The sequence below is a fragment of the Hyposmocoma kahamanoa genome, unplaced genomic scaffold, assembly GCF_003589595.1.
Source record: "Hyposmocoma kahamanoa isolate Upper Pololo Valley unplaced genomic scaffold, ASM358959v1 99702, whole genome shotgun sequence".
Classification (NCBI taxonomy): domain Eukaryota; kingdom Metazoa; phylum Arthropoda; class Insecta; order Lepidoptera; family Cosmopterigidae; genus Hyposmocoma; species Hyposmocoma kahamanoa.
The window spans coordinates 3066330-3085993 of record NW_020656001.1 but is presented as its reverse complement, the minus strand read 5'-3'; the positions used below and the strand labels follow the sequence as shown (position 1 = coordinate 3085993).

The 19664-nt window shown below is 35.3% G+C and overlaps 1 protein-coding gene across 1 annotated transcript in view; it reads left to right on the top strand.

Moving 5' to 3' along the window:
- Positions 1-19664, top strand: part of LOC113239170 (DNA-binding protein D-ETS-3) — a 134121-nt gene that overhangs the window by 86208 nt on the left and 28249 nt on the right. Inside the window, exon 5 of the mRNA XM_026476042.1 lies at positions 2898-2969. Within this exon, the coding sequence (XP_026331827.1) occupies positions 2898-2969 (72 nt within the window). The remainder of the gene's footprint in view (positions 1-2897; positions 2970-19664) is intronic.

Sequence of the window (19664 nt, the reverse complement as noted above, 5' to 3'; positions counted from 1 at the left end):
TTGACCACAAGTTTGCAGTTTTGTTTATAATATTTGTAATATCATTGGCTCGTGTCAGTTTCTCCTAAACGAAAAACGCATGTAGCGAATCGTAGCCGTCGCTACAAATATTTTTTAATCGACTTCAAAAAAAGGAGGAGGTTCTCAATTCGACTGTATGTTTTTTTATACGCGATAACTCCGATATTTGTGAACCGATCTTCATGATTATTTTTTTGTTGGAAAGAGGGTACCTCCATAGTAGTCCCATTTCATTTTGAAGAAAATCATCCCCCGCTAAGGGTGACTGTTCACGCATGAAGATTCATATTTATAAATAGAGCCTAAATTCATTATAAGGAGCAATTATTTTAATGGTTGCTTTTGTTATTCTCCAATTCAGAGCGCTTTTCTCTCTCAATATACTTTGAGTAGTGAGAACCGATTTTTATTATCTCCTGTGTCAAGTACCGTACGGTGGCGAACTAGGGGATGGATCCGGGTTTGCGCACTTTCCGGTAACCGATTTCAATAAAACTTGGTAATTATATGTAATTCCACGTACTTTTGAGGTCGGTTTTTTTAGTAGTCTGTACTGAGATTATGTACTGTATGTAGTAGGTCAATGACCTACATATATAATCTTTTTAGCAGATTACTTTAAGTTTGAAATTCTTAATTTAAATGTAATTGTTTTTGGCGCCTTTTTCTTTGTTATTGCCACTGTCTGTTCTCTTTTGTTGGTAGATGTAGATTGGTAGTTGAAATAAACTGTAAATATCCTTTGGTATTATTCACTCCGATTAGCACCCGAACCTAATGATACTATCCGCTACGGCACCGTTAGTTACTTGATCTTTTAGATACGTGGGTTTTTATTTCACCAAGACATCTACTGCATCCTATTTAAAACTAAGTTCTCTATTACCTTTTGAAAGAATTAACTAAAAAATTAGAAAGCTATCTAAAAATGTATACTGGTTTAGCAAATATCTAGTCCGTTAGCGAGGAAATCAACTTCTTTGCTATTAAAAAAAACAAAAACATTTCCCTGTAGAGCTACTTTTAAAGTGAGAAAGAAAACATGGTACCATCACACCCTTTGTACCCATCAAAAGAACCAAACACCATAAAACATGGAATCAAAAATACACCCAATATCAAAAAGAATTTCCACAGTGTTTCTTCAGCACTAACAACGCGTGAAATCTGATTGAGCATCAAAGAGAGAATTTAATCCCTGTGAGGTTTTGTGTAAAAATGCACCCTTTTCTCTGCGGATTAGTTTTATATTTGTGTGATGCAAGGGCGCAAAACCCCCAGGCGCCCGTAACAACGGCCCAATAGCTTTAACTCGCGTTAATTGTGAAACTATTATTCGAAAACCCTATACATGTAGATTGCCCGTTTTTGACGTGTTTTGGAAAATTAAGACAAAAATATGAAAATGAAAATGATAATGTGTTTAATTGTCCTTCACAAGGGAAACTTGTAAGTATAGACTGCAACACATGAAGCTACTAATTGACGGATCTTGTTCCGTTGCACTGGAGGCGGTATTTGAACAAAAGGGTTATTTACAGCCTTGTTTGCCGTTGACTGCACTCGTATATACTTCACTTTTCTTATAAAACTAAACCTAAACCTAGTACCTAAACCGTCTTTATCGATGTAGTTATCGATGGAAATGTATTTATCGATGTAATATTGTAATTGGGGGGAAAATAATAACAGGACGTCATACTCAAAAGAATTGGAATTGGACGATCAATGTTATTGATTGTCTCTCCCTATAATAGCATTATTGTTTCAATGGACTTCGGAGATAAGGTTTTGTATTTTTTACCGTCATTACCGTTGAAATTGATTGGTAATTACAGACAGTCCCTTTCAAAATGTCCTCATCAATTTTTTGTGAAAAAGTCGGGCGACTTATAACGAGCTTAGTGTTAGAGCAAATATGAAAGGGAGATTTATTTTTATGATATCAAGTAACCAGATGAATAAATCGTGCTCCTGTCACGATACGCCAGCCCTCAGCGCATTCGCGCACAGCATCCAATTCGTATTCGTTCTGAATCCGACACTACACATATCTAGAAAACTGGGACCCACTTCGGATGTCGCTTGTGCACTAAGTCCGATTCCAATCCGAGAAAGTACGAATATTTATTTATTTATTTATTAAACTTTATTGACCACAATACAAAGGGTACAAAAGGGTAAAAAATATCGCTTGTACATCTAGTTAAAATGATCCCTGTGACATTTCGGACCGTCATTTCTTATATTCGGAATTGATACGAATCCAAAGATTTGAGGAGAAGAGCCAATAAGCCCGTCGCCCTGAGATATAAGTAGCAGCACATTCAGTTCTGGTTGTCTATGGTTAGAGACAAAACAAAATGGTACCGAAGGACAAGGCTTCCGCATAGACTACAGGTCTGAGAAGTGTCAGAGGAATTATCGAAACTCATTCGTTGGGAGGCGTAGGTTCTCAATTAGGTATCATTTTTTATGATGCTAAATGACGGGATGAACAAATCGCGCACCTAGTGGTAAGCGAAACGCCTGTCCATAACAGTTGCAGTGCCACTGAAAATCGCAAAGATCTGAGGGGGAATGCCACTACGGCCGTCACCCTAAGACATAAGATGGCAACTCCCATGTGCCTGTAACTTCACAAGCAACCTCGCTCTTCAAAACCGGAAGGGCTTTGTAATAGAAATGGGTGGCAGTACTCTCCTAGACTACCACTTTCATATTGAGAACGACGTTAGAAATTGAAGGGACTAAAGGAAGCGTAAAAAGTGTGTTAGGATTTCTCCTTCAGTAGCAGGCAGTATTGTTCCTAACCGAACTTCTCCTGTGTATGAACCGAGAGATTTTCCAACATTAATTGTATCATTTTGTTTCAGGCTATGGCACCAATTCTTTATCTGCGATGTCGAAATCGACACTTGACGCTCATACCCATCTTCGTCAACCAGGTAAGTGAATGACAGAAAAAAATCACACTTTCTCTCTCCAGACTAACCAGGCCTAATTAACAAATGTCGTTTATTTCTGGGCAATGAAGCTGTAGCTCGAGAGAATCAGTCAGATCTAAATTGAGTATTTGTTTTTTTTTCAAACCAATGTTTCGGGTCCTCTACAGACCCCATGGTCACGGCTGAGTGTCAGTTAGTATAGAGTTTCATTTCCAATGTAAAGCAATCGCGGAAACCTACGACCTCGATAAAATGGCAAATAATAAAAAACGAATGATAGTAATGCAACTACCACAGGTGACAAATAAATACAAATTTTGAGTTTTATTTTAAACTGACAAAAAACACATGGGCAGGTTATCAATCAGTTCCCAAACTATGGCAACCCTGAACATTGGGAGCTGATCTCGATCCTCCGCCAGTAAACAGTCCTTCGTTACAACTTTTTTAAATTTGTTATTAAGCAAAACAAAACCTTATTACCTAGGCATTTTACAAGACTAATAAGCAATTTTAATTTAACATAATTTCCTAATATACAATAACTAATACCAAGAAACTATTCATTAACAAAATATCTTTGAATATTTGTTAAGGGTGAGACACTTCATTCATGTGTTCATGGTCTTATTAACACTGGCACTAATATTTATTTTATTCACTATAACTTAACCACATTAACTCAAAAAAGATTTTAGTTCTTTATAGTCTACGCACTATATTTGTATTGTCTAGTAGCTGTATAGCCTCTAAGTTCACGTGTTGATGAAGTGCACATTCGTGAGCTTCGGCGTACTTTTTTATAACATTTATAGCATTTGTGAATTCGAAATATTATTTATCGCTAATAGAACCAATGTGTACAAAGTCCATTTTTCCAGAAGGTACCTAAATATAATTAAGACATAAGGTTTCGTAATGGATTGCTGTTTATCCGCTCACACGATGCGCTCATCCTACCGCAAAATGGCGGCTATTTGGTTTCGCAAATTAGAAAAGGATTCAGTTTAAATACAAGTTTTTATAAATAAAAATTATTATTCTGCGTTGCTAAATAAATACCCTCCGTACTACAATAAAAACATCTGAAATAAAATGCAGTAATACACCGCAAATCCTGCACTTAAAAAGCACTAATGAAATTTTTGGTGTACTTGGGTAAATATGATAATATTCCGTTTGAGTGGTTCTAATGTTTACCATGAAATTACTCCTTAAAGTATAGCTTATAAACATTTATATTCAGGGTAAACTGAAAAAACGCAACTTACGGTATGTTTTCAATAAATAAACACCGACATCACCAGCCCAAACAATAACACACACAATTGTCGTGACGTATTTTTGAAGTTGTTTATTTCTTTTTTAATGACAGACTCAGGCATTAAAAACTTTATGGTTTGCTAGAGTAGTTACCGAAATAGCAATTAGTATTAGTTCTTTTACCTGTTATAACTTCGATATCCGATAAATCGGTATAAAATCATCACCGGCACCTCTAGGTGTGGTATGCTTCCAGAGACGCATGAATCGCGTGAGCGGATATATTTCGTACTTTTGGTATTATCTTTTTCATAACAGTGTAAAAAAACATGCAGGCAAAGTCGGGCCTTAATGTCGTAAATTACATCCATAGATTTTTCCTTCGTTTTTTAATATTTAATTGCACTGTACTTCTCTTATACTTGCATAAAGATTCAGCAAAAAGTTTTTATGCTCGAAAAACCTGAATAGATTTCGCATAAGCTTGAAGTACAGAAAATAACTAAACATTTGTAATTTAACCATATTTTACTAAATTACACACTATTATTTTTAGTATTTTTAAATTATTTATTTAAATGTAATGCATCATGGCTGTTTGCGTTTTTGCCTTTTACGACATTTTAGTACAAGTTGTATTTTTACCTATGGAAGAATAGCTGGCCATCTGTGTGCCTTCATCATTACAATCTTAGAATAATAACGCATCGAAATCTAGTCCGCACACGCTAATTGAGGCAAATTGAAGCGTTCCCAATGGGCCTACACGAGCGGGCGGGCCGTCAGTGCTCAAAGTCAACTTGCACCGCGAACAGCTCCAGAATTTTATCTAAAAATCTGCGGTAAATGAATGTAAAAATACGTCAGACAAACAAAATAGATACTACTTATACTACACTTTTGAGGGAAATGTTATTCCATGGCATCATTATTTGTATATTTGTGTGCGTGCCGACGAGCCTAGATACAAGTTGCTTTCGCCTACATGAATATGATTTTTGACTCAATTGTGAAAATTGTGAAATATCGGGAAAATAAAAAGAAGTTATACCGTGGTAAGAAACCTGTTACTAGTGATAATCATCAATTGTGACAGTTCGTTTGATATAAAACTATCATTGTATGCGTTATTATTCTAAGATTACAATAATTTCCTCGTAAAGATGATGAAAAACATTCTATGTAGCACGGGCGGTGAAGAATCACAAAACTCAAGTCATTAAAGCCTTAGACTTCGGGCGTTCCTAAAACGCAATGTAGTCATTAAAATAATAAGTAACTAACTATGTTTAGGTGACATTTTATAACTCTCCTATTTATGCTTAAAAAAGTTGTCGAATCTTTAAACCCCTTTCCTGAAAAGTTGTCATCTTTCAGATGTGATATTATTCCATCTAAGGTGCCATTACACTGATTATTAAGTTTGTAATAATCGTACAAACTCAGAACTGCAATGTTTTCCAACATAAATACACTCAATGCAGAAACACTCGAAGGAGTTGAACTAACGAACTATAAATTTTCTTCGGCCGTTACCGTCGTCGGTCCCTCGCCAAACACTCGGTGCCTCTGTTTGTTGTCCACGGTCAGTTACCCAGTGCACATAAAAGCTTATTTGTGTCTCGGCCTCTCGATCTATTGTGTCCAAACATATTCTGTTCGACCCGTAACTCCGTAGGGTTACATTTGAAATGCGTGGAATGGCACGCGACGTTTAAATAACAGAAGTAAATTTACTGTCATGCGTCCAACTTACCACGGATCTCTTCTACGGACATGGTTTATTTAGGTCAGAGGTTCACAAACATTTTTGGCTCACCGCCCACTTAAACAAGATAAAAAAAAAGATCACCCCCCAACACAAAAAATATCGAAAACACGCATTATTAACATAAAAAATCATCAAAAAAAGTTTAGTTTATATAGATAATTCAGGTTTTTTTTTTCAAATGCTGTAGCACCTCCTGGACAGCACCAATTGCTTCCAAGGCCCCTAGGAGATCACTTTGGGAAGCTATGATTTAGGTAATATTTTGACACGTTTTTTAAGGGTTGTGAACCTTAGTCGACTTGAAGGTTTCATCACAATGTATCCTTCACAAAACAACCGCTTAATTCCGAAGCAACCATTACAATTCGGCTACCGACTCTCGTTACGTTCTACCAATATTATACAGCCAGATACTATACATTCGGTGACATAATAAAATCTTTTACGATAAAAATATATTAAAGTATACAATATACTTACAGTCAACGATATTGCAGCTTGATTAGTCCTGAAACAATTTTACGAGGCAAGATCGTATAGAGCCCCACCCTTATTTTGTTAACGAATTAATTTTTATAATTATATCATCGGCTTGGCTTAAGAAATTGGTTAAAAGAATTATAAGAATGCGAAACGGATCAGCCTTTTCATAAATATTGCGAAAAAACGGAACGCCTGACAATTTTATCCGACGAGGCAAGCTCGCCATTATAAGTTCCCATGAAATTAAAGTGCTTGCAGAGCAACTGTCTCTTTCACCCCTATGAAGGATCGATACGTGTTCATGCCGTTTCAATTTCGCAACGTAATTGGCAGGTCTCGATTGAAATGAAGTTATGACAGAGTTAGGCCAGTTCATTAGCAATGCGCTAATGATGAAAGCAAGATAAGAAGATTGCACTGTAAATGGTGGGTAAATTCACGGTGATAATTGAACACCATGCCCAGTACTGTACTGCTGTTATTGTGGTATAGTAATCAACAGACAAACTCAAATAATCTGAATTTAATAAGCAAATTACACTTGAAATGGTCACATTGATTGGACTCTAGTACTCATTCGTAGGCAGGTTTTTCTGAGAAGAATTAGTAAGTCACTCTGGTTGTTGCTCTTTATAAATGAACATCGATTACTTGGACTAATGTTCATTTACAAATCGATATATCGATAACCTGTCTAAGTGCAAAGATTTGTTTCACTATAGTTTTAAACCAACCGATATCTTATTACATTAGGTTAGGTACCTATTAAGTAGTATATATTATATATAATTACATATTTATGTGTTTTGTAATAAAACCACAATAGTATGTAAGTGTTCTTAAAGTTGAGTGCCGTGTTAAGGCGACGATGCTTTGACTAGTGGTTTAAGTATAGCCACAATATTTTAATACCTAAGTATATAATGATTGCAAACAATTCTAAAAAAATTATGAAACCACAAAAATATTTAATGTATATTTTGTTAATAATCCATGACAGCAAAAACAATTTTTTTTTTAATATTTTTTAAATACCTCTTTATATATTTAGACGAAACCTACACAAACGCTACAAAAACAAAAAAAAACCAAAGAGATTGAATAGAACTGGCCACGTACCGTATATATTAAACCAATCATTTTTTTTTTATAATAATAACGCACACAATCAACCGTAACTCCGCACTAGAGAAACCCTGAGTCGCGGATGCCATGGAGTTCATAGACAACCACAAATTACACATAAACTCACGAGATAAATAAATGTAGGTCATACAAATATTTCTCCAGACCCGGGAATCGAACCTAAGACCTCTGCCTGGCACTCTGGCCACAGAGGCAGTTAAAAAAGATTAATAACCAATCAGGAGGCAGTATAGTCCTAATTGATATTTTAATTAGCAAAAATACGACGTTCTTTTTTTGAAACTCCTTATAGTTTTGTGTACGGAACTACAGTCAAATATTTCTGCTCAGTTACTAGTACCATAGAGCATTAAAAAGAGCGCCTTTATGACATGGTAGAAATTATAATTGACAGATTTAAATTCAGTGTGGCCAACAGCTGTTTATATGTAGGGAACAAGCACAGTGTAACTCGAGCCGAGTCTCCTAAATAGAGGGCACGCGAGACACGCGGCAGCCACGAGCGCCCGCGCAAACATCGCAGCCAATATTTCTAATGAAATCGAGAGGTGACACTGCGTTACACGCTTCAACACATACGGACGCTATTTTCTAACGTTCATAAATGCGGGCTGTTTATTTATATAGCCAAAACCGTTGTGTAGAGACGAATAAAAGTGCCTAGTAAAATTTATAGACGAAAGTTTCGAATACTTTTGATATAACTAAAGTATTTTGCAATTTTTTAGTGTGTTAAATTATGCAATTTTCATAGTAAAGCTTTCATTTTTATATTAGAACCTAATATATAATTGCGAAGCCTAAACTAAGTGCATGTGTACCTGCATTTTTTGTGCAAACTTCTATACATCGTCGCTTAAATGCCGCATCACAAAAAATTACAAAAATGTTTTTATTGCAAAAATGTGTTTAAAAACAGTCAAACTTTATTACTACACGAAGACACCTAGCGGTTTGGCATTGTAAACAACGGAATTACGCAGATACATGTTTCGCATTCTGCACTTTCGTGGCTAACTTTTGAGCTAAACAGTCCTTCTGTGAGTAGTGTCTGTGTTTACAAATTTTTAGAGCCTTAAAATACGCATGCATCTTTTGAGTATAAATGCATGGGTATTTAAAAATAAAACAGTATTAAAATGTTAATAAATGAGATGGAAAACTTTCATTGCCTCTCCTGAAAAAAAAGGGAACTTTCGACATGCGACCGTTTAGCATTTAAGTGACGACATATATTACAACTCAAAAACAGATTTTCTATATTTAACAATAAAATAGTTACAAATTAATGACCTGTATAAAAATAGTTATGAAACAACTTCCAGCAAGCCTTCTGTTTCATTGTAAGTTTGACTATTAACCGCTCACGCGATACATGCAGCTGTAGACGCATACCACACCTAGAGGTGCCGGTGAAGACTGTATACCGATTTATCGGATATCGAAGTTACAACAGGTAAAAGAACTAATATTAATTGCTATTTCGGTAACTACTCTAGCAAACCATAAAGTTTTCAATGCCTGGGTCTGTCATTTAAAAAAATAAACTACTTCAAAAATACGTCACGACAATCGTGAGAGTGTTATTGTTGTTATATGTATATGTATGTGTTATTATAATCGTGGGCTGGTGATTTCGGTGTTTATTTATTGAAAACATACCGTAAGTAGCGTTTTTTAAGTTTACCCTGAATATAAATGTTTATAAACTGTACTGTAAGGAGTAATTTCATGGTAAACGTTAGAACCACTCAAACGGAATATTATCATATTTATCCAAGTACACCAAAAATTTCATTAGTGCTTTTTAAGTGTGAGATTTGCGGTGTATTACTGCATTTTATTTGAGATCTTTTTGTTGGTAGTACGGAGGGTATTTATTTAGCAATGCAGAATAATAATTTTTATTTATAAAAACTTGTAATTAAACTGAATGCTTTTCTAATTTGCGAAAACAAATAGTCGCCATTTTGCGGTAGGAGGAGCACATCGCGTGAGCGGTTAAGTGTTTGGCATAACAAACAGGCCGAGTTACTTTCGCGTTTATAATATTAGTTTGGTTGGATAGGCGAGTAACATGATGACCTTAAAGAGCAATGTTATAAGTAGACAGATACTATTTAAGGATATTTTTTACTATTATACGCAGACCACACTGCGAACGAAGGTAAACTAAGCTAACTTAACTCACGTAGCCGGGGCATCTTTTCATACTTCAGCTCACACCGCGAACTAAGCAAACTGATCTAACTAAACTAACCCACGATCCCGCTAGCTATGTAAAATATGTCGCCCTTAAAGCAAAGAAAGAAACAGTAATTCTTCAGTCAACAAATCGCTGTATTGGAAATAAATCGTGAGAAGTGATTACAAATGACACGATAGTATGTGTTTTTTATTAAAAGATCGGCTTTACGTTTAGAATCTGCATTTTTAAGTGTTTTCAAAGCCTAGTTTTGAATAAATGTAGAAATTTAGCTTTTAAACAAACGAAGTATAGTACTTAAAATAATAACGCTAGAAACCTAGTCCGCACACGTAAGTGAAGTAAATTGAAGCGCTCCCAATGGGCCTACACGAGCGGGCGGGCCTTCAGTGCTCAAGTTCAACTTGCACCGCGAACAGCTCCAGAATTTTAGCTAAAAATGACGAAATGTGCGGTAAATGAGTGTAAAAATACGTCAGACAAACATAAAATAGATAAGAGTAAGAAGTAACGCGTTTCAACTTGTATTTTTATATAAATATTCACTAAAACCGAAAATGAATTTCGTTGCAACAAGACACGAAAATGCCTACATGAATTTGATTTTTGCCTCACTTGTGACAGTTCGTTTGATATGAAACTATCATTCTATCATTTATAGTTATTTATCATAAACTTTCTATGATGTGTTCAAAAACCAGCTTATAGGTAAACTGTTATGGGCGGGCGTGTAGCTTATCATCATAAGCACTACAATTGTTCGTCCCGTTACTAAATGAAATAAAAAAAAAAAAAAAAAAAAAAAGAAATTCTATGCGTTATTAGTCTAAGGTATAGTATAATATATTATTTGTTAGTCCCATGCATTCCATTATTTTGGATCCAATTACGATAAATCTCTCGTGAGTTGTGTCAGAACTCACTGCTGGGTTCTCCATAACGCTGGCCCAATGTGCGTTGGGGAAATTAAAAACGAAAAGTAACGCTAACATACCCAAAGTAGAATTCAGTCCCACTTTTGTTTACCGACTTTCGAAAGAAGACAGTATTGGTCAAAACAGTCACGTACTACACGTAGTGGGGTTTAGTTAACTCGATGGGCTATCAACGCGTAATGAAAACCACTTCATTAGTGCGCCCTGTGATGTTTCTCTACAGACGAAAGAATTTATCTGAATGCTTTAGCCATTAGCTAATTTAAAAAATAACTACTACTTCTTTTTAAATGTTACATTGTCCATGTCCATTATTTAAAAAAAATAATTCAGCGCGCATTTTAATAACAGGCGGGAAAGTTTTAAGTTTAATTTAAGTATAATTCATGAGAATCGTACTAGTGAATCGTAAAGTTATTTATCATAAACTTTCTATGATGTGTTCAAAAACCAGCTTATAGGTAAACTGTTTGGTTTGAACAAGTTTCTTATCTGTTTAAATGTTATTATTGTTTCCTATACGGAAGAAAAAAAGAATGGAAATGGCATCAAGCAACAATTGTATCAAAACCGGTGTCGCCACACGTACACATTTGAAAACGTAATCTTACATAACGAGTAGTACTAAGATAACATAATTTTGATTGGTTATTAAATTATCAAACGAAAATAGACAATAACAAAAAAACTTTTGGTAAAAAAAACTGAAACTTATTTGGATCTAATAAGGTTTTATTATTACTAGTCACATAAAAAAACTTCTTGGAACAAAAGCAAAAGTTGACAATCTACAGATAGGAATGTGACATTTAATTGATATCGACATTATGTTTCATAACTAGCGGAATATTGAACAAGGCATTGCTTTACACATGCTATAATTAGGATCATCGAGTATATAACCAGAAATAGAGACGAAATGTCATTTAATTTATTAGAAAACTATTCTGCCATATCATTACTATGACAACTGCTATTGGCTAGCCCGAGTTCGAAACTATTGACGGGTGTCGTCATCTGTTTCACTTCAAATCGACCAGTTAACTTGCGCTTTGCTATAATGGACGAAAATTGCAAAATTACATATTTAATATTCAATTACCGATGAAATTTGATTTCGTTTGTTTTGTAATTAGATGTTTTGCTGTTTTTCCCACAGCACCGAATGAAATAGCACGGCATTGTTAGAGATATTATTATTATTACAATAAATACAGAATATTTTTTGGAATATACGGAGACGTACATGCATGTCAGTAGTTGGCCTGTCTATATTTCAGTGCAAACGAGAGTTGATATTTGTAAGAGCTGTATCGCTAATGTGTTACCAGGAATATATGGTCTTTATTTCGTCTCTGTTTCTGGTTATGTACTCGATGATTAGGGTTCACCCCGGCGTATATAAAAACGGCATTTAAAGCAATTTCTTCGAGAACTAGCGTAGCTGACTTTTACACGCACACATTTGTTACCAAATACGCATAAGTTTTTTTAAGGGTTTAATACACGCAAATATTAATTGATATAACCTACGCAGGCCTGTCCGTGCCTATACGTAGCTCCATGCTACAATCACAGTATTAATGATTTATTGTACAATCATCGTACTTTCATTAACCTACTAGATTTCAAGTCAATCCGATCACTGGAAGGGCTGAAATATTAAAACACAGTCATCATAAAAATGTTTATTCTCCCTGAAATATTATATATTTGGTCAACAATTACCTCTTTCTGAACTGACTGAACATGACTACACCTATAGCGTCGACGAGATTGTCAAGAAAATGAAGATACTTGTTTCCGAAGGCGAAGAAGCGAATCGTTTGTTTCGTGAAAACTTGACGAAAAAGAACTGACAATGCTTCAGAAATGTTTTCACATTTAGATGTTGTCTATAATTTGTGAATGCGACTCTGAGTTTCATGTTATATATTATCTGATTAACCAAATGATTTATTTCTTAAGAGTTTTTCGGTTTTTATTCATATGTACATAATTTAAAGTGATGTCATGAAATGCCTATAGCAAATGGTGCTACATTAAGTAGGTACCAAGCTTTTACTGCCTGTTGCTTCAGCCCATTTATCCTTTAAAAGGGATCCGGCGGAAAACTAAAAAAATCAATACAAAAACTGCAAATGTAAATCATGCCTGTGATAATACTAAGAACTCAAGCGGACGAAGATGACGTATAATGAGTACGTAGGGAGATAGGAATCATGTAGTTAAGGAAAAGAAAATCTCCAATCTCATAAAGTCTTCATTTATGTGCATTGTAAAATTATCGACACTGTATCTCTTCTATCTATATTTCCTTTTTTCCATTCATTCAGCGTTTTTACTTAAATTGAAAATTTAAAAAAACTATTGCGAGTGTTGGGACTAAACATATAAGTAATCAAAATTGTTAGCTTTTAAATACCTGTAAACAATTTATGTTTACACATTGGTACCGCTATAATATAAAAAAAGTTGAACTAAACCAAAACCGAGTTTCTAAATACAGAGTTACTGCATATCGATAATTTGATTACATCACGCGTACCCAGTACCACGTTTAATACGACACTAGTGCAAGCAATTAATTAACCGTCATTCGAATTGTTCTTTTGACGGCGGCGATGGCTAGCAACTAATGTATATTGTTATTACCAAATTGCGAGAAAATAGTTTTGTTTCAAAATTATAGTATTGTATTGTTCAAAATATTAGAAAATACAGACTTTTAGTTCTTACCGATGGAAGGAAATCACTACCGGAGTATTTTTTTAAACTTTGGCTTCTTACGCGACATAATATAATGGCATATTTCTATTTTTTCCACATAATAATCATGTATCACATTTGAACGACGACTAACGCGCTGTTGACACTCATATGCCCGTCTGGTGATAAGCTAGGTAACGCGGACCCCGCCCACTAACCAGTCTATTACTAGTATTTATGTGGTCTGTGGCTTCCTATTATCATCGAAATCGATGTTATTATTGCATTGAAATTTCGAACATCTCTGAAAAACAAAACAATTTGATTGGACCTCAATTCTCATATCAGTCGAGATGAAGTTTTATTCGAAATGAAATGTCAGTAGCAAACAATTTTGACAATTTCACACGTTACTTGATATCGAACAACATGATAGTTGAGGCCGATTCTAGTTTGTCTATGAATTAAAAATAAAAACTACGTTTGTGTGACATGCGTGAGAAAAGTTTTTGTTTGCCGCCATTTCGCCAGTCGTAACATGCGGTTCCTGCACACATCACAGAAAGCTTATAATACCTATGTGTGTAGATAAAGCACACTCGTCAAACACTCGTGAGATGTTTTTATGAAACGAGTTTTATGTAATAGTCGCATAAACTACTATTAATTATGTCAAGTGAGCGATTTTATGAATATTCTCACTCAGACGGTATCAACAGCCGAAAACTACACGCAAAAGATCTATAACAGACATATAGAAGAAATTCGTCGACTTGGTATCTGCACATGCAGCTTAGTTCGAAAAGCAAAAGGGACGGAATCTCGTGATCGCAAGTTCGAGTCCTGTCGAGTCGAATGACCTTTATTTTAGTTCGATCTTTATATTTAATAGTTATAACAAACTAGTTATTCATTATTTTACAAAATAAAACTAAAATAAATAATACAAATTTAGTGTACTTCAAAATATTATAAGACTTTATCTGTCTTCCTATCACCTAACTATACTTAAGGTCCGAAATAAAAAGTGACAAGCTGAGTACGCTATTGAATAAACAACGATTCTTTAAATATTCAAAGTCCTCGCCTGTTATGGATGTTGGAAGTGAATTTCCAGGCGCCACAAAACACTAGTACAAGTGTCACGCGTGCACCTCCTCTAGAACTGCCGACAAACATGCAATGTCAATATTTTTGCCGTAACTTCTGAGTGGCTATTATCGTTGAATATCTACTTACATAAAAAAGTACACTGTTACTGAAAATCGTCTCCTGCGTACCAAGCGAACAGTAGACAACGACCACCACGGATTGGATCCCACCAAACGCAAGACGGAGACTTGAAGGACCCGAAAGTCCTTGAAAGAAAGGTAAAAAAATTATATACTTACAGCATCGAGTAAATATCCATCCATCCCTGGCAACTCATCAGCCAAATGGGCCTTATATCTCTTTTAAATATCAACTCTCGTTTGCGCTGAAATCACAAATTAGATAGATGAACATAGTACAACGCCAATAACTGACCTGTAGGTACGTCGCCGTGTATCCCAAAAATATACTGTATTTATTGTAATAAAGATAATATCTCTAACAATGGGGGGCTATTCCTTTCGGTGGTGTGGGAAAAACATTTAATTATAAAACAAACGGAATCATATTCCATTGGTAATTTTTCAATTTTCGTCCATTTTAGCAAAGCTCAAGTTAAACTGGTCGAATTGAAGTGAAACAATTGACGACACCCGTCAACTGTTTCGAGTTCGGGCTGGCCAATCGGAGCGTAGTTGTCACCGTAATGATTTGGCAGAATAGTTTTCAAACAAGTTAAATAACATTTCTTCTCTATTGCTGGTTATATACTCCACCGTGTAAGCCAGCGCTTACAGTTATATTTCCCTTAGCGATCGGAAATACAAGTGCAATTGATATTATACACGTTGCTTTAAATAGAAAACATTTCGAATATTGTTGAGCAAAAATTCGACTTAAAAGAATCAATTCGTGTCCTTAATCATAAAAAAATCGACTTAAATACGTGAGTTATCCGTTATTTTTAGTAAATTTGTTTGTCTCTTGGTGGTTTTCCATTTAAAACAACATTTATAATATCAATTGCACTTGTATTTCCGATTGCTAAGGGAAATATAACTGTAAGCGGTGGCTTACACAGTGGAGTATATAACCAGCAATAGAGAAGAAATGTTACTTACCTTCGCTCCGATTGGCGAGCCCGAACTCGAAACAGTTGACGGGTGTCGTCAATTGTTTCACTTCAATTCGACCAGTTTAACTTGAGCATTGCTATAATGGACGAAAATTGAAAAATTACATATTTAATTACCAATGAAATGTGATTCCGTTTGTTTTGTAATTAGATGTTTTGCTGTATTTCCCCACAACACCGAATGTAACAGCACGCCATTGTTAAAGATATTATCTTTATTACAATAAATACAAAATAATTTTGGAATATACGGAGACGTACACACAGATCAGTTGTTGGCGCTGTACCATTTCAGCTTTCTAATTTGTAATTTTAGTGCAAACGAGAGTTGATATTTATAAGAGCTGTATCGCTAATGTGTTACCAGGAATGTATGGCCCTTATTTCGTCTCTATTTCTGGTTATACACTCGATGTACCCGGTAGAACATAAAAGCAAGCGAGAATCCAAAAGTAAAATTTGTTTGCCATTAGATACAAAAAACAACTGACAATCAATCAATTTACAAGCTGTCAATCGCTGACACGGCGTGACAAGACCTTTAATTGTACGTCTAAAACAATATTATCACTGCATTGTTTACCGATTGTTTGATCGCGGGCCGTCGGGTGCACTAACCCACCCTGCCGAGTACGCCAACCGCACCATAAACTCAAACAACGCCCCGTGCAAACATTGTAAGTAAAAAAACTTAACAAATCTAAATGTTATTTTCACCGCCGCGTATTTCGTAATATTTCTTTACCCTACTACGGCCAAACTAAGAGGAAAGTAATTATATTCATCTGCAACAAGTAAAGTACTTAATCGATGTGTAATATCTACTAATATAATCGACTTGTAAGGAACCAGAAACATTGGTTTGTTGAAAATTCAAATAAACGCTGTTTATATCCGGAAAAAAATTAATTTCGTTATGATAAAGATTGAACACAGAAAAATTTCTTCGACCCGGTGGGAGTTGAATCCACGGCCATGCTGCACTGTTACATTGCTCTTACCAACTGACCACATGTCAAGTTACCGAGCTGTCGGAATTCTCATAAGTGTTCTTTGCATTGGCTCTCGGTAGTCGTCGCCGATAGTGATGCCTCAACTTGACCTGTGAGTCAGTTGGTAAGAGCAATGCTACGGTGCAGCAAGGTCGTGGGTTAAAGTCCCACCGGGTCGAAGAAATTTCTATGTGTTCGATCTTTGTTAGATCGATCGAGCTATTTCACAAAAAACTCAATAATAAAAATATCAATTACTAATAAATAATGGATTTCAACATAATATTATTATTTCTCAAAATTAAGATCACAAGAATGTTTTATCTTTATAAGATAAAAAGAACAGTATTCTTTTTTATTTATCTATGATGACTGTTCTAACGTCGTATTTTTTAATCTCGAATGCTAACTTTCTCGATTTCGAAAACTTACAACTGACTGTACAAAACGTAATTTACAGATGTCACTAAAGACGCTACAAACTATATGGTTTTTAATTGGAAAGTAACGGCACTTTAACATCAAATTAAATTTACGTCATGTTTTGTCGTATCCAATAACTTTCTACAATATAATAGAACAGAACAGAGTAGAATAGAATAGAATCATTGATTTCACATTATCAATTTCATAATATTACAATTCGAAATATAATGTGAAGGGATAACATGATCGTCAATTTTATTGTTAATATAAAATAAAATAATTACTAGAAAAATACGAACTACAAAAATACAAATAAAAATTTAAATATTTTCAAAATACAAACGTGTAAAATATAATTACAATTTCTTTAAAATAAATTCCTCTACACTGTAGAATTCATTATCCAATAAAAGATCCTTCAGTAGGGAACATACTAACCACTACCTTGCTATATTGATTCGTCTAATCATAACCTTTACTGTCTTTGACCAATCAATGAGTGTAGAACTATACGTGTCCTTTAAGTCGATATTTAGATTCTGAGAATATAAAAAAACTGTTTGTGTTGGCTATTCGCCAAGTTTCTTCGACAGTAGTGACTGACATTTCGACATATCTATCACACGAGAATCGTTCACCAGAACTGTAGATATAGTGCCAGGGAAATTCATTAGAATGTAAAATAAATAGGTAAGATTACTTACTTGATCAAATACTTGCCCTCATGTGAATCAAAATAAGGTTCTTTCGCAGCAGTGAGAACCGATTTTTATTATCTCCTGTGTTAAGTTCCGTACCGTGTACCTAATACTTTCCGATAACCGGTTACCATAAAACTTGACAAATTCCACGAATTTTTGAGGTGGATGTAGTACTCTATACTGAGATTATAAAGAATCGATTCAACCCAGAAAACTATTACCGACCAATAATCATTATATGTCTACAAATAGAAATGTCAAAATATATCTTCGGGGTGATTTTTATTGAATCCAAGACAGGGGCTTGAATCACAATCAAATAGCTAATGCCCGGGGTTTCCGAATTGCACTAACGACGAAGGGGATGCCGTAATGCACTGAAATCGATTAATTATCCCTTTATTATTATTTTATGGCCTTACAGCGAGCACTGCTTTATTGTCTGCCGGTCGCATTATTTCTGTGGATACTGCGAGTTCCGTCGCATCCGAAGACCCGTAAATTAAAAGCCAAAATAAGCTTTTATTTTCGGTTAGTTAACGAGAAAAACGACATAGTTATAATTTATTTAATACTTGATATTTATTACTTATATATTGTTATTTTATCACACAGTATTCACTTTGAACAGTTCGAAATTTTCACATTCAGATTTTTGCTTTTAAAATTCACATAAAATAAGAAAACGTAGTATAAAAACAAAATCCACCCTTACACTACTTTTAGGTAGGTGCGTGGCATCAAAAAATTACTTGCTTTATTATTGATCGACGGGTGTCTATGGCGGGCGTCATAATTGGAATACAAATTCGCTCTTTGACGCGGCCGCACGTCTGAGGGCCGTGATTTGGCCTTTTGTGCGTCACGCATTAACTCCTTCGAGCCTCCGGCTACACCATGTACACATCTACACCAAACAATCCACATAAAACCCTAACTCCAAGAACTATGGTCAAAGTTTGCACGCTTCCACGGTTGACTGGCGATTTTGGATTTTCGGCTACAGCAATAAGAACGATTTCACTTTCATAAAATAGCATCCTTGGGAAATTTTGTTTCTGCTGTCGAAGTATAATATGCCGTGTCGCAGGCGAATAAGGCTTGATATCGATTTCGCGTGTAGCAACATCAGTGGAGATTAGTGTTGGTAATGGACAAGTAATTACAGTAGAAAAGGCTAACATCGTAAGGTTCATTTGGTGCACCAATCAGTCGTAATGGCCACTAAAGGGGTTCAAGTGCCGACGGCGATAAACTCATTCATTGGTTCAATTCGAACACCGGCGGTGTTTTTGGAAGCCCTAATCGTATAGTCACACGTGTGCCTTACCTCACATATGCCGTATTTGCATTTATTTGATTTATTTCTAAATCTAAAAATAAACATGTAATTCTTAACATGACCGGGTGATGTGTTGCGCCGACACCGCGATCTTCAACAAGGTTCCAATTGCCAGAACGTGAAGCGTTTACCAGAATATCTGTTCCCTCTGAACCGAGTGCTCCATTTGCCCCTGCGGTGGTACAATAAATTTCATATAGACGGGCACTGTGTTTACCTAGAGGAATGTTTTGTTGACCCAATGTCGCAGGGAAGTGACGGAGCGTCCTATCCAGCCAGCGGGGGAGATATATTGTCCATTGTAGTGCGCCGAAAATACAAACGTAAATTCATAGCCCGAGATAAAATGCTAGCAGAAAAGCGTCTGATTTTTACTTAGACAATATTTACCGGTAGCAGCAATCATTCTCAAGCCAGTTGGTTTACAAAAATTAGAAAGAAAGAATTAGAAAGAAAATACATTTATTTGTTTACCACAATGACACCACAAAAGA